At 39.9% G+C, this 15,240-nt stretch overlaps 1 protein-coding gene across 1 annotated transcript; it reads left to right on the top strand.

Moving 5' to 3' along the window:
* The first annotated feature begins 1,360 nt into the window (after window positions 1-1,360).
* On the top strand, window positions 1,361-14,929 carry LOC141094062 (myosin-4). The gene is made up of 40 exons (XM_073579771.1): window positions 1,361-1,408; window positions 1,920-2,133; window positions 2,231-2,374; window positions 2,480-2,636; window positions 5,162-5,189; window positions 5,333-5,450; window positions 5,542-5,634; window positions 5,728-5,791; window positions 5,888-5,986; window positions 6,075-6,178; window positions 6,268-6,406; window positions 6,912-7,030; window positions 7,110-7,259; window positions 7,337-7,507; window positions 7,650-7,959; window positions 8,221-8,291; window positions 8,386-8,473; window positions 8,758-8,875; window positions 8,972-9,095; window positions 9,184-9,320; window positions 9,404-9,659; window positions 9,744-9,986; window positions 10,096-10,272; window positions 10,364-10,509; window positions 10,676-10,766; window positions 10,868-11,257; window positions 11,348-11,474; window positions 11,557-11,675; window positions 11,774-11,970; window positions 12,088-12,271; window positions 12,438-12,603; window positions 12,751-12,875; window positions 12,958-13,266; window positions 13,350-13,553; window positions 13,641-13,766; window positions 13,869-14,039; window positions 14,136-14,240; window positions 14,322-14,417; window positions 14,495-14,626; window positions 14,789-14,929. Exons 2-40 carry the CDS (start codon window positions 1,933-1,935, stop codon window positions 14,801-14,803), a joined length of 5,814 nt encoding a protein of 1,937 aa, XP_073435872.1. The 5' UTR covers window positions 1,361-1,408; window positions 1,920-1,932; the 3' UTR covers window positions 14,804-14,929.
* The last annotated feature ends 311 nt before the right edge of the window (window positions 14,930-15,240 follow it).

Here is a 15,240-nt window from a genome sequence, read left to right as displayed (position 1 = left end):
AATGCTGGCGAAGCAGAGCCTCGCGTATAAAAGTATCAGGGCAGCAGCACGGACTTATCCTTCACGGCTCTGCATCTAGAGGTAAGCTGTCACGCTCCGGCGATGGGAGTCCTAGGCCCGGCTAAGTATCCGGTCCATTCGATATTTTATTATCATAGACTCCATGGTAAAATATGTATTTCCTATCACAAGTCATATCCTGGTGTTATGTTCCCAATCCTGGTATATAGCTCCTCATCCTGATACATATATATTCCTCATCCTAGTATATATATTCCCCATGCTGATATATATCTATACACCATCCTGGTATGTATGTTCCCCATTCTGGAATATATCCTCCATTCTAGTATATATATCCCCCAACCTGGTATATATATTCTCTATCCTGGTATATATATCCCCCATCCTGGTATATATATATATATATATATATATATATATATATCTCCCCCATCCTGGTATATATCCCCCATCCTGATATATATCCCCCATCCTGGTATATATATCCCTCATCCTGATATATATATCCTCCATCTTGGTATATATATCCCACATCCTGGTATATAAATATCCCCCATCCTGGTATTTATCCCCCAATTTGGTATATATCCCCCATATATCTCCCATCCTGGTCTACATATCCCCCATCTTGGTATATATCCCCCATCCTGGTATATATCCCCCATCCTGGTATATATACATATCCCCCATCCTGATATGTCTCCCATCCTGGTATATACCGTATATCGCCCATCCTGGTATATATCCCCCATATATCCCCCATCCTGGTATATTTATATATATATTCCCCATCCTGATATATGCCTCCCATCCTGGTATATATATCCCCCATACTGGTATATATCCCCCATATATCCCCCATCCTGGTATATATATATATATCCCCCATCCTGATATATGTCCCCCATCCTGATATATATATATATATATATATATCCCCCATCCTGATATATGTATCCCATATATCCCCCATCCTGGTCTACATATCCCTCATCCTGGTATGGATGTTCCCTATCCTGGGGAAACATACCGATAGAGTACGGTAATTTGCCACAACACTAGAGAGAAAAGTAGATCCCAGACTTGAGTAAATTGCTGCCGATTATGGTCACGAGATTTTTATTAATTCTTTGGATCATGGGGATTTGCGTCAATTTTCCAGACTTTGGCACTCTTGGACTGAATCGTAACAGTGCAGACCCCTCAAACAATTATGTTTCGAAGAGATTGAATTTGGGAGAAGGGGAGAGATGCTGATTAATAAAAGTGTTAATAATTAGAACAGTTAGAATTGAATTATTCTAACAGCCAATCTTTTTTTGTTTTCTTTTCTTGCAGATAATATCCTTGAAACAATTTTTCCATCGTAGAAGGATACTCAAAGGTATGATCGCCCGGCGGGCAGAATTTACAGAGTACAATAGGCTTCAAGTATAAAATGGGAACTTCTATTTTTAATTTGAACATAAATGACCCCATGGAGTAATAATGGAATATTTTAGGACAATGAAATTAGATTGGGTAGGTGATGAGAACTACGCCTACTTTGTTAAGTAGGGAGCAGCCGAACTTTTGCCAAACATTGTCATCACTAATTGGTGATTTTTTTTCACCTTTGGTACATACAGGGCTAAAACTAAGCTTACAGATTGATCCCCCAACTTCTCTCTTTTTTTTAGGAGAGGGTGGGGGGGACAAAATATAGCAAACATGGAGAAAAAAATTAGGGTTAGGGTTAACTGAATCCCTAACCCTAGATGCCATTTTCCAATCAGTGCAATTTCCACATAAATTATTCCCACCTCTATAGATATAGTTTGTAAAAAGATATGTCAAAAATCAACCATGGACCTATGTAGTATTTTAATGAAAATATATTTCTTCTTTCCATTCAGAAAATCATCAGCCATGGCTGACGGTGAGATGGCTGCTTTTGGGGAGGCAGCCCAATACCTCCGAAAGTCAGAGAAAGAAAGAATTGAGGCCCAAAATCGCCCGTTTGATGCAAAAACATCTTACTTTGTGATTGACCCAAAGACGATGTACGTAAAAGGAGTCATCCAAAGCCGAGAAGGAGGAAAAGTAACCGTAAAGAAGGAAGACAACACCGTAAGTTCCACAGGACAGACATACATAAGAATTACAAACTGACACTTGCAAGAATAATAAGACGTTTCATGTCACCATTTTTCTTTATTCTATGCAGACTGTAACAGTGAAGGACGATGAAGTTTTCCCCATGAACCCCCCAAAGTACGACAAGATAGAAGACATGGCCATGATGACCCACTTGAACGAACCATCTGTCCTGTATAACCTCAAAGAGCGTTATGCAGCTTGGATGATCTACGTAAGCCTCATAAACTTCCATGTTTACTGAATAAAGTCATCACCTCCTTTTCTTCTGAAAAGATTGCTTATGTTTTTCTTCCTTACTTTTTCGGTTCCTCTTTAGACCTATTCTGGGCTGTTTTGTGCCACAGTCAACCCCTACAAGTGGCTGCCTGTGTACAACCCCGAGGTGGTGGCTGCCTACAGAGGCAAAAAGCGTATGGAGGCCCCACCTCACATCTTCTCCATCTCTGATAACGCCTATCAGTACATGTTGACCGGTAAGTAGTGGCTACATTCAATTAAGGGGAGACATTGGAAGGGTCTACTGTCCAAACAGAGTCTTCCCACCAGAAATGTCTAGATGGACAAATATAAAAGGCTTGATGTTTGACCTTAGATATCTTCGCTCTATTGAAAGGGACTTAATTCTTTAAAGAACTTTGTAATAGGAATATGACTACATACTAAAGACATCAAAGATGCCATATTAACACTTCAATGCTAATTATATTTTGATATATACTTAATATGTCACTGTTTTATATGCTGTAAAAGCCGCTGTTCTCCTGAATCCGGCATTCTTGGTTTTTTTTTTGTTCCCGTGTCTCTCCGTTCCTGAAAAATAGACTTTCTATGTCTATAAATTTAGTCTTTCTAGCAAAGGTGGTTATGGTACATATGAAGACGCCCACAGAACTGTTTAGGACTCCACCCCTTTGACTAAAAAGACTAGACTTACTGAAATGGGATTCAGATTCAGGAAAACAATGGTAATTTGACCATGTTAAAAATTACGTATTTATGGTAAGGGACAGGCTTTCTATAAGTCCTTTGAGGCAGCATGGTGACCAAGAGTGGTTGTAAGGAGGACAGAAGCTCCACATATGGTTAAAGTAATGATGTAATTCACTATTTATAACTCAACAACCCTTCTTAAGGTTGTTATTTTGTTATATTATTATATTTATAATATTTTGTTATTATTATAGTGGGCAAATTAGTCCATAGTGGGGTCTACAGTGAGCACATGAATCCATAGTGGGGTCCAGAGTGCGCACTTTAGTCCATAGTGGGCACATTAGTCCACAGTGGTGTCCATATTGGGCACATTAGTCCATAGTGGGGTCCATAGTGGGCTCATTAGTCCATAGTGAAGTCCATTGTGGGCTAATTAGTCCAAAATGGGGTCTATATTGGACACATTAATCCATAGTGAAAACATTAGTCAATAGTTGGGTCTACAGTGAGCACATTAGTCCACAGTGGGGTACATAGTGAGCACATTAGTCCATAGTGGGGTCTATAGTGGGCACATTAGTCCACAGTGGGGTCCATAGTGAGCACATGAATCCATAGTGGGGTCCAGAGTGAACACTTTAGTCCATAGTGAGCACATTAGTCCATAGTCAGGTCTATAGTGGGCACATTAGTCCACAGTGGGGTACATAGTGAGCACATTAGTCCATAGTGGGGTCTATAGTGGGCACATTAGTCCATAGTGGGGTCCATAGTGAGCGCATGAATCCATGGTGGGGTCCAGAGTGAACACTTTAGTTCATAGTGAGCACATTAGTCCATAGTCAGGTCTATAGTGGGCACATTAGTCCACAGTGGGGTACATAGTGAGCACATTAGTCCATAGTGGGGTCTATAGTGGGCACATTAGTCCATAGTGGGGTCCATAGTGAGCGCATGAATCCATGGTGGGGTCCAGAGTGAACACTTTAGTCCATAGTGAGCACATTAGTCCATAGTCAGGTCTATAGTGGGCACATTAGTCCACAGTGGGGTACATAGTGAGCACATTAGTCCATAATGGGGTCTATAGTGGGCACATTAGTCCATAGTGGGGTCCATAGTGAGCACATGAATCCATAGTGGGGTCCAGAGTGCGCACTTTATTCCATAGTGGGCACATTAGTCCATAGTGGGGTCCATAGTGGGCTCATTAGTCCATAGTGAAGTCCATTGTGGGCTCATTAGTCCAAAATGGGGTCTATATTGGACACATTAATCCATAGTGGGGTCTATAGTGAAAACATTAGTCAATAGTCGGGTCAATGGTGAGCACATTAGTCCACAGTAGGGTACATAGTGAGCACATTAGTCCATAGTGGGGTCTATAGTGGGCACATTAGTCCATAGTGGGGTCTATAGTGGGCACATTAGTCCACAGTGGGGTACATAGCGAGCACATTAGTCCACAGTGGGGTCCATAGTTAGCACATTAGACCACAGTGGGGTCCATAGTGAGCAAATTAGTTCACAGTAGGGTACATAGTGAGCACATTAGTCCACAGTGGGGTCCATAGTGAGCACATTAGTCCATAGTGGGGTCTATAGTGGGCACATTAGTCCACAGTGGGGTACATAGCAAGCACATTAGTCCACAGTGGGGTCCATAGTGAGCACATTAGACCACAGTGGGGTCCATAGTGAGCAAATTAGTTCACAGTAGGGTACATAGTGAGCACATTAGTCCACAGTGGGGTCCATAGTGAGCACATTAGTCCATAGTGGGGTCTATAGTGGGCACATTAGTCCATAGTGGGGTCTATAGTGGGCACATTAGTCCACAGTGGGGTACATAGTGAGCACATTAGTTCACAGTGGGGTACATAGCGAGCACATTAGTCCATAGTGGGGTCTATAGGGGGCACATTAGTCCATAGTGGGGTCCATAGTGGGCATATTAGTTCAGCATTTATAGGGCATCTGTAAGTAAATGTGTTAGAGAAAAAATAGAAAATAGCGTACAGATATAAATTTTTCTGAAATCATTATGTTTGTTTCTTCTAAACAGATCGTGAAAATCAATCTGTCTTGATTACGTAAGTGTCAAACTCAAGGGAAAAATATAACGAGTGAATGATATTAGCTGAATAAAAAATTACATTACAAATCTGTTTAACTTAAAATGTTTTTTCTTTTTTACATAAAAAAAACCCTCTTCTTTAATGTTTTTTATACATAGTGGAGAATCTGGTGCCGGGAAGACTGTGAACACGAAACGTGTCATTCAGTACTTTGCAACAATTGCAGCCATTGGTGACACAAAGAAAAAGGAGGAACAACCCGCTGGAAAAATCCAGGTAATTTGACATTTTTTGTAACCTTATTACCTGTATCAGTTAGGTTTGCATTGTGTCTGACGAATATAAAACTCATTTTTATATGTTATAGGGGACCCTTGAAGACCAGATTATACAGGCTAATCCATTGCTCGAGGCTTTTGGTAACGCTAAAACGGTCAGAAATGACAACTCCTCACGTTTTGTAAGTTTCGTTTTCATAGAAACACGACGCGTCCATTACCCATTTGTTTTTCATGAAATAAAATAAACATTTCTCCTATGTTAAAAACTTTAGGGTAAATTCATCAGAATCCACTTTGGTACTACAGGAAAACTGTCTTCAGCTGATATTGAAACTTGTGAGTTAAGACAAATTTCAAGAAAATATTGGTTGTCCTATTCAAAGTAGAAACTTCTTTTTTTTAAATTTGGTTATTCGTTTATATATTTGTAAGATCTTCTGGAAAAATCCAGAGTAACATTCCAGCTGTCTGCAGAAAGGAGCTACCATATCTTTTACCAGATCATGTCCAACAAGAGACCAGAGTTGATCGGTAAGATCCTGAAGAAGGTTAAATGTGTGTGTTTCAGTTGCTGATCACGTAGTGGCAACTATTACAAATTACACACTTCTTATTTCAGATCAGTTACTGATCACAACCAACCCATACGACTTCCCGTTTGTGAGCCAAGGTGAGATCACAGTGCCCAGCATCGATGACCAAGAGGAGTTGATGGCCACAGATGTAAGTGTTTAGAAATGTCTAATCACATATGCACACTGGGTAATCTATCTGATATATCACTACATAAATGCGTTGTCTCTCGCTAACAGAGCGCCATTGACATCCTGGGGTTCAATCCAGATGAAAAGGTCGGTATCTACAAAATGACTGGTGCGGTCATGCACTACGGCAACATGAAGTTCAAGCAGAAGCAAAGAGAAGAGCAGGCTGAGCCCGACGGCACAGAAGGTAAGAAGTGGGGGATATTTGGCCTACGATTTCCGGTTATGACAAGGTTAGAGTAGAATTAGGTGGTCTTCATGCCAGACTATAGCCCATTGCTAGAATTTTCGGTAATATTTTCAATATAATATTTAAGAACTACCATAATATTTTGCAGTCCTCCTGAGATAAAGGTGGAGAGTTAATAGTTAAGCTGGGCATTCAGCTCTGGCAACAGCTGGGCAACCCAACTACCTCAAATGCATTCATGCATGGCTTGGCTAAGCATGGAGATTGGAATGAGCCACTTCCAGACATTTCTGTCACTGAGATCAAAGGGATTGTACGTTTTTAGATCCAACAACCCGATTTAAGAAGAATTAAGAGGCTCCCATACACATTAGATGGCCCGCAAACCTTGCTAAAATTAGTCAACATTCATCTAATGTCTTTGCGCTCCTTTAAAGTAAGCAAATGCATGCTTAGCGACACTCAAATTGGTGTATCTCCAAGGTTTTCATGTGTCTTATAGTGGCTGACAAGGTTGGCTATCTGATGGGTCTGAACTCAGCTGATCTCCTAAAAGCTTTGTGTTACCCAAGAGTCAAAGTCGGAAATGAATTTGTGACCAAAGGTCAAACAGTGCAACAGGTAAGTCTTGGCATTTTCGTACAATCTATCGCCTATGGAAAATGTTCAAAAAACTGACTTGGTTATCATTCTCATCTAGGTGAACAACTCAGTGGGTGCCCTGGCCAAGTCCGTCTTTGAGAAGATGTTCTTGTGGATGGTCATCCGTATCAATCAGCAGCTGGACACCAAGCAGCCAAGACAGCACTTCATCGGTGTCTTGGATATTGCTGGCTTTGAGATCTTTGATGTATGTATTCTGACTTCACGTGACAAACTGAACAAATGTAAAACTAATATAACAATTAATATTGAGAAATATTTTAGTTCAACAGCTTGGAACAACTTTGCATCAACTTCACCAACGAGAAGCTGCAGCAGTTCTTCAACCACCACATGTTTGTCCTGGAGCAAGAGGAGTACAAGAAGGAAGGAATCGACTGGGAGTTCATTGACTTCGGCATGGACTTGGCTGCCTGCATTGAGCTGATTGAGAAGGTATGCAATGCGTAGAAGTGAAATAAATGTACGGTAGATGTATCGTATTGATCACTACACAATCTTACAAATTGCCCAAGTACTATTTCACATACAAGTGGTATAAATATTTAATAACTAATTATTTTTCACCTTTGACCAGCCAATGGGCATCTTCTCCATCCTTGAAGAGGAGTGCATGTTCCCCAAGGCCACAGATACATCATTTACAAACAAGCTGTATGATCAACATCTCGGCAAGTGCAACAACTTCCAGAAACCCAAACCTGGCAAAGGCAAAGCCGATGCTCACTTCTCCCTGGTCCACTACGCTGGAACTGTGGACTACAACATCTCTGGCTGGCTTGACAAAAACAAGGACCCACTGAATGAGACTGTCATTGGGCTCTACCAGAAGTCTTCAGTGAAACTCCTGTCTTTCTTGTATTCTGCATACTCAGGTGCAGAAGCAGGTAAGTGAAGTGCTAACATCTCCCCCTTTAGTAAGTCTGCTCATGGGATTGCACAGCATTTCCCTAGGGCTTATTCGAACACTCTTATACTGTGCTTTCAGTCCAGACAGTAGGATGTTCATAGCATTTGGAAATCCTTTAATTAATTTAAGAAAGAGTATAAATACAGGGAATCACTTTTCTAACAACTTATAAGCCCACTTTGAACCAAAACGAGATGATAGAGTAGAACAACACTGAATAATATTGTTTGTTATATAGAAGGTGGTGGAGGCAAGAAAGGTGGTAAGAAGAAGGGTTCCTCTTTCCAGACTGTGTCCGCTCTTTTCAGGGTAAGTATACTTAAGAACTCATACAGAATAGTACATGTTTGATCCTATATCTTATCCTAAATGTCCTCATGCCTATAACTGTATTCATCTAAAGGAAAATCTGAACAAGCTGATGACCAACTTAAGAAGCACCCATCCACACTTTGTACGTTGCTTGATCCCCAATGAAACCAAGACTCCAGGTAAATTAAGGGACCAAATTTAAAATGAATCAATCCAAACTTTAACCCTTTCACGAACTTTGACATACATATACGTCAAATGTCCTGTCCCTGCCTTTGATATGGGCTCACACGCTGAGCCCGCATATTTCCCCACACTTGATGGCTGATCTAATCAGTGCCTCTAACAGCTGCAGGTGGAGCTGTGGGGGTTAGTCTTGAGATTTCCATATTGGTGTCATATTGGTTTTGATTAAAATGCACATCCTGCTTAACATAATGACCGACTAACTTGATTAATATAGGTGCTATGGATCATTACCTGGTTATGCACCAGCTCAGATGTAATGGTGTGCTTGAAGGCATCAGGATTTGCAGAAAAGGATTTCCCAGCAGAATCCTCTACGCTGATTTCAAGCAGCGGTATGGGTTTAATCGATGACTTTAGAATTACATATATAATGCATTCTTAACCACTTTTATAATTCGAATAACCAATGTATGTTGCCTTTCAAACAGCTACAAGGTGCTGAATGCCGCTGCTATTCCAGAAGGTCAGTTCATTGACAGCAAGAAGGCTTCTGAGAAACTTCTTGGATCCATCGATGTTGATCATACTCAGTACAAATTTGGCCACACCAAGGTACTTTTATTCATTATTTCTGTTTCACTGTCTAGAGAGTTCCATATGCTCATATACAGTACTATAACTCAGCTTGCATTCTTTCTAGGTCTTCTTCAAGGCAGGTTTGTTGGGTACCCTTGAGGAGATGCGAGATGAGAAATTGGCACAACTGATCACTCGTACTCAGGCTATCTGCAGAGGTTACCTCATGAGAGTTGAGTTCAAGAAAATGATGGAGAGGAGGTATCTTTCAGTTACAATTTGGTATAATACAATTTCTTCTTTCAATGGACTATGATTGTGATATAAATATGCTTCATTTCCAGAGAGTCTATCTTCTGCATTCAGTACAACATCAGAGCTTTCATGAATGTCAAAACTTGGCCATGGATGAAACTTTATTTCAAGATCAAACCTCTTCTGAAGAGTGCCGAATCTGAGAAAGAGATGGCCAACATGAAAGAGGAGTTTGAGAAGACAAAGGAAGCTCTTGCTAAGTCAGAAGCAAAGAGAAAGGAGCTAGAGGAGAAAATGGTCTCCATTCTCCAGGAGAAAAATGACCTCCAGCTCCAAGTGGCATCTGTAAGTCGTGAATCTTCTTTATCTGTTTTTCAATGAGTTTGGGAAGAGTTAAGTTTAATTTGGTTCCCTAAATCCATTTCACAGGAATCAGAGGGTCTGGCAGATGCAGAGGAAAGATGTGAAGGTCTCATCAAAGCCAAAATTCAACTGGAAAGCAAAATTAAAGAGATTAATGAGAGACTAGAAGATGAAGAAGAATCAAATGCTGAACTGACTGCCAAGAAGAGGAAACTAGAGGATGAATGCTCTGAACTGAAAAAGGACATTGATGATCTGGAGCTAACATTGGCCAAAGTAGAGAAGGAGAAACATGCCACAGAGAATAAGGTGACTTATTTTAATCAAGATGAAAGAGAATATGGTCATCAATACAAGTGTGTGCCATGATGATGCTTATGATTGGTTGACTAATTGTTATTTGTTTTTCAAAATTAAGGTTAAAAACCTTACTGAAGAAATGGCAGTCCTTGATGAAAGCATAGCCAAACTTACAAAAGAAAAGAAGGCACTTCAGGAAGCCCACCAACAAACTTTGGATGACCTTCAAGCTGAAGAGGACAAAGTTAATACTCTGACAAAGGCTAAGACCAAGTTGGAGCAACAAGTTGATGACGTATGTATGGCCATGAGCAAAGTGCTTTCTTACTTGTAAGAGAAATAAATACTTTGAAATAGTCAAACGTTAACATGACTTATTATCTTAGCTTGAAGGATCTCTTGAACAAGAGAAGAAGCTTCGTATGGACTTAGAGAGGGCCAAGAGAAAGCTGGAAGGTGACCTGAAGTTGGCCCAAGAGTCTACAATGGACTTAGAAAATGATAAACAACAGCTGGATGAAAAAGTGAAAAAGTAAAACAAAAATGTTCTAAATATCTATTTTATAAATTTTTATACAATCTGGATAAGGGAAAAGTCAAACACGGTTGTGAGCTTTAAATCTTCACTGCTTGATAATGACTCTACTAAAATTACACTGAGTTTACCCATCCCTTTATCCCTTATTTTTATTCTACAGGAAGGAGTTTGAAATCAGTCAGCTCCAGAGTAAGATTGAGGATGAACAGGCACTGGCGGCTCAGCTACAGAAGAAAATTAAGGAGCTCCAGGTAGTAAAACTTATATTTTTTTATATAACAGCCAACATAATTGTTCACTCCATAATTTTGAATCAACATCAATATTTAACCGAAAAAAAAAAATCTTGTAGGCTCGTATTGAGGAACTTGAAGAAGAAATTGAGGCAGAACGTGCAGCTCGTGCTAAGGCTGAGAAGCAGCGTTCCGACCTCTCAAGAGAGCTTGAGGAGATCAGCGAGCGCCTGGAAGAAGCTGGTGGTGCAACCTCTGCTCAGATTGAGATGAACAAGAAGCGTGAGGCCGAATTCCAGAAGATGCGACGTGACCTGGAAGAAGCCACCTTACAACATGAAGCTACTGCTGCCGCTCTCCGTAAGAAACATGCCGACAGTACAGCTGAGCTCGGAGAACAAATTGATAATTTGCAGAGGGTCAAACAGAAATTGGAAAAAGAGAAGAGTGAACTCAAGATGGAGATTGATGATCTTGCCAGCAATATGGATTCTGTTTCCAAAAGCAAAGTAAGCACATTAAATGTATTCGTAAAGCGCACTTTATACCTAAAGCAATCTTCAATATAAAGTACATTTTTTTTCACTCTGTCCTCATAGGCAAACTTGGAAAAAATGTGTAGAACACTCGAGGACCAATTTAGTGAAATTAAGACAAAGGAAGATGAGCATCTTAGGGTACTCAATGACTTAAATACGCAGAAAACACGTCTTTTAACAGAAAATGGTAATTTTTAATGTTAAAGTTAATAAAGGCTAATCTAATTCCATGACTAGAAGTTTAATATTGCTTTACATGTATTAATCAGGGGAATTTGGCCGTCAACTTGAGGAGAAAGAATCTTTAATTTCTCAGCTCTCCAGAGGAAAACAGGCTTTCACCCAACAGATTGAAGAGCTGAAAAGACAGCTAGAAGAAGAAACCAAGGTTTGGTGCTAGATTGGTTAAAGATATTAAGCATTTTCACTAGGCCATTTCAATGTATAAAGACCTCAAGCGAAGTAATATTTTTTTGGCTAATACAGGCCAAGAATGCGCTTGCACATGGACTCCAGTCTGCCCGACATGACTGTGACTTATTGAGGGAACAATTTGAAGAGGAACAAGAGGCAAAGGCAGAACTTCAACGTTCTTTGTCCAAGGCCAATGGTGAAGTCTCACAGTGGAGAACAAAATATGAGACTGATGCCATCCAGCGTACAGAGGAGCTAGAAGAAGCCAAGTAGGTTTTCTTGACTTGACACATATCTTGAATTGGGAATGAAATCCAATTTTCCAAATCAAATTCGCAAAGGTTTATATCATGTCGGTCCAATAATTCTATACTTTTGATTAACAGGAAGAAGCTTGCACAGCGCCTCCAGGAAACTGAAGAACAAATTGAGGCTGTTAATTCAAAATGTGCCTCCCTGGAGAAAACTAAACAAAGACTTCAAGGAGAGGTTGAAGACCTCATGGTAGATGTAGAAAGATCAAATTCAGCCTGTGCTGCCCTTGATAAGAAGCAGAGAAACTTTGATAAGGTAAATGATTAATTACTAGGACTTCTATTTCACATTTGCAAAACGTTCAACGGTAATATTTCCAAAGTTGGGAAATTAAAAGATCGGTTACTGTGGGCCATATTTCGTTTCATTCTTGTAACAGGAGAATACTGTTAATTCTAAAATATTGTCTTTCACTCTATAGGTCTTGTCAGACTGGAAACAGAAATATGAGGAAGCTCAGGCTGAACTTGAAGCTTCTCAAAAGGAATCAAGATCCCTTAGTACAGAGGTGTTTAAGATGAAGAATTCATATGAGGAAGCACTTGACCAACTTGAGACACTGAAGAGGGAAAACAAGAACCTCCAACGTAAGTTCTGCCATTTTCCATAGATGTAAAAAGTGTGAAAGTTTTTATTATGCTTTTCTCTACTTCTTTGGAAGTAGAATCATTGGCAATATTAAAGAAAGTTCTTGTATATTGATTCATATCTTCTTTTACTGATTCTACTTATAGAGGAGATTTCTGACTTAACTGAACAAGTTGCTGAGTCTGGAAAGAGCATCCATGAAATCGAAAAAGCTAAAAAACAGGTTGAACAGGAAAAATCTGACCTACAATCAGCACTGGAAGAAGCAGAGGTAGTTTAACCAGAACATACTAAGGAACAGTGGTGTAGTATAACTTATTTTCATAATAAACTTAATAATTTATATATTATAGGGTTCCCTGGAACATGAAGAGGCCAAAATCCTGCGTGTCCAACTGGAGCTTAATCAAATAAAGTCTGAAGTTGACAGGAAAATTGCTGAGAAAGATGAAGAGATTGAGCAAATCAAGAGGAATAGCCAGAGAGCCTTGGAATCCATGCAAAGCACTTTGGATGCTGAGATCAGAAGCAGGAATGATGCTTTGAGACTGAAGAAGAAGATGGAGGGAGATCTTAATGAGATGGAGATCCAATTGGGCCATGCCAACCGCCAAGCTGCAGAGGCCCAGAAACAACTCAGGAACGTACAGGGACAACTGAAGGTGGGTTATGTGAAGATATTTTTTGAGTGTTGAGAAATTGTACAAGTGCTGACTTGAAAGTGAACTGAATTAATTCTCTTTAGGATGCCCAATTGCATCTCGATGATGCCATTAGAGGAAACGATGACCTGAAGGAACAACTGGCCATCGTAGAAAGGAGGAATAACCTCATGACAGTAGAAATTGAGGAGATGAGGTCTGCCCTGGAACAAACTGAGCGTGGCCGCAAAGTGGCTGAGCAAGAGCTCTTGGATGTCACTGAGCGTGTTCAGCTTCTCCACTCCCAGGTTAGACTGTATTTTATTTCGTTACAATAATAGTACATCTTTTAAAAGGGTATTCCTTCACTAACATCATAATTCTTCACTGTTCAGAACACTAGCCTGATCAACACTAAGAAGAAGCTTGAATCCGATTTATCACAACTTCAAACTGAGGTTGAGGAGGCCGTCCAAGAATCAAGAAATGCAGATGATAAAGCCAAGAAAGCAATTACAGATGTAAGTAGAAATTCTGAAAGTTAAGCAAAAATACCTTTTTGATGAACATGTAATCAGTTTGCAAAAGGTTACATCTTATTGTTCTCTTCATTATCATCCTAGGCTGCCATGATGGCTGAAGAACTGAAGAAGGAACAAGACACCAGTGCTCACCTTGAAAGAATGAAGAAGAACCTTGAGCAGACAGTGAAGGATCTTCAGCATCGTCTTGATGAGGCTGAGCAGTTGGCAATGAAAGGCGGCAAGAAACAGCTCCAGAAACTTGAGAGCAGAGTAAGAAAATGTTGCTGCTTCTAAAGGCCTTTCCAAGAACATATGGTAATTTATAAATTGTGCAGTTTTCCCTAATGATATGAACTGTAATTGTAGGTGCGTGAACTTGAGAATGAGCTTGATGCCGAACAGAAGAGAGGCTCAGATGCCATTAAGGGAGTCCGCAAGTACGAGAGAAGAGTTAAGGAACTGTCATACCAGGTATTTGATCTGAAAAGACCCATATGAAATATATGTCCTTGCATTAAAACAAAGTTCACATGCTTCATCTTTTATTAATAGTCTGAAGAAGATAAGAAAAACGTGTTCAGGCTTCAGGACTTAGTGGACAAACTACAGTTGAAGGTCAAAGCTTACAAGAGACAGGCAGAGGAATCTGTAAGTCTATGTAATTTTTGATAACAATGGATAAGAATATTTAGAGACATCTGCTCAATAACATGTGCATCTTGCAGGAGGAACAAGCCAATGTCCACTTGTCCCGATTCAGGAAGTCACAGCATGAGCTAGAAGAAGCTGAGGAACGCGCTGACATTGCAGAATCTCAAGTCAACAAGATGAGAGCCAAGAGCCGTGACATGGGCAAGGTAAGATGAAACAGCTCAAAATCTTTCTTTGATTTGATACCTATTCGAGAATATTGCAAACAAAATTAAAAATACAAATTTTTAAATGTGAAAGTGCTGTGATAAAATAAATAAAGCTTATTTTTCTTTTACTAACATATGCCTTTTATTTTTTATCCGCAGAAGGCAGAAGAATAAAGAAGGATCGAATGTGAATTATTTACAAAAGATGTTCATAAAATATGGGCTGGTTTTGTAAATATCGGGTCAGCTTTGTAGTGTTCGTCGGCTCTAGGTGCAAATAAATTTTCTGCAGATAGTGTCTTCATTTTGTGCATTCTTTTATTAAAAGTTGTGAAATGGTAGAACACCACAATATTTGGGCAACCGTGAGACCTTAAATCCATAGTACAAACCATGCAGAGGTTATCTTGATCAAACCCTAGCAAACAGTCGTAGTTCTGAAAATCAGTGGTAATAATGGGAAATCAGTGGTTGTTCATGACGTAGTCCATTATCTTACATAAGACGATCTTCAATCAATGACAATCGTTGCTGATAGATCACCACTGGTGCTGATGGTTGGGGCACCCAAGGCTTGTATGTCTATCTCCACACATGGGAACCAAATCAAT

The sequence above is a fragment of the Dendrobates tinctorius genome, unplaced genomic scaffold (assembly GCF_039654945.1).
Source record: "Dendrobates tinctorius isolate UK_male_01 unplaced genomic scaffold, ASM3965494v1 ptg000063l, whole genome shotgun sequence".
NCBI lineage: Eukaryota > Metazoa > Chordata > Amphibia > Anura > Dendrobatidae > Dendrobates > Dendrobates tinctorius.
The sequence above is the reverse complement of the archived record's forward strand: the minus strand, read 5'-3'. Positions and strand labels throughout refer to the sequence as shown.

Coding starts and splice junctions, on each gene's coding strand:
- LOC141094062 (XM_073579771.1), top strand. CDS start 1,933: ATGGCTGACGGTGAGATGGCTGCTTTTGGGGAGGCAGCCCAATACCTC. Junction 9,321..9,403: donor AAGAAAATGATGGAGAGGAG/GTATCTTTCAGT, acceptor CTTCATTTCCAG/AGAGTCTATCTTCTGCATTC. Junction 9,987..10,095: donor AACATGCCACAGAGAATAAG/GTGACTTATTTT, acceptor TTCAAAATTAAG/GTTAAAAACCTTACTGAAGA.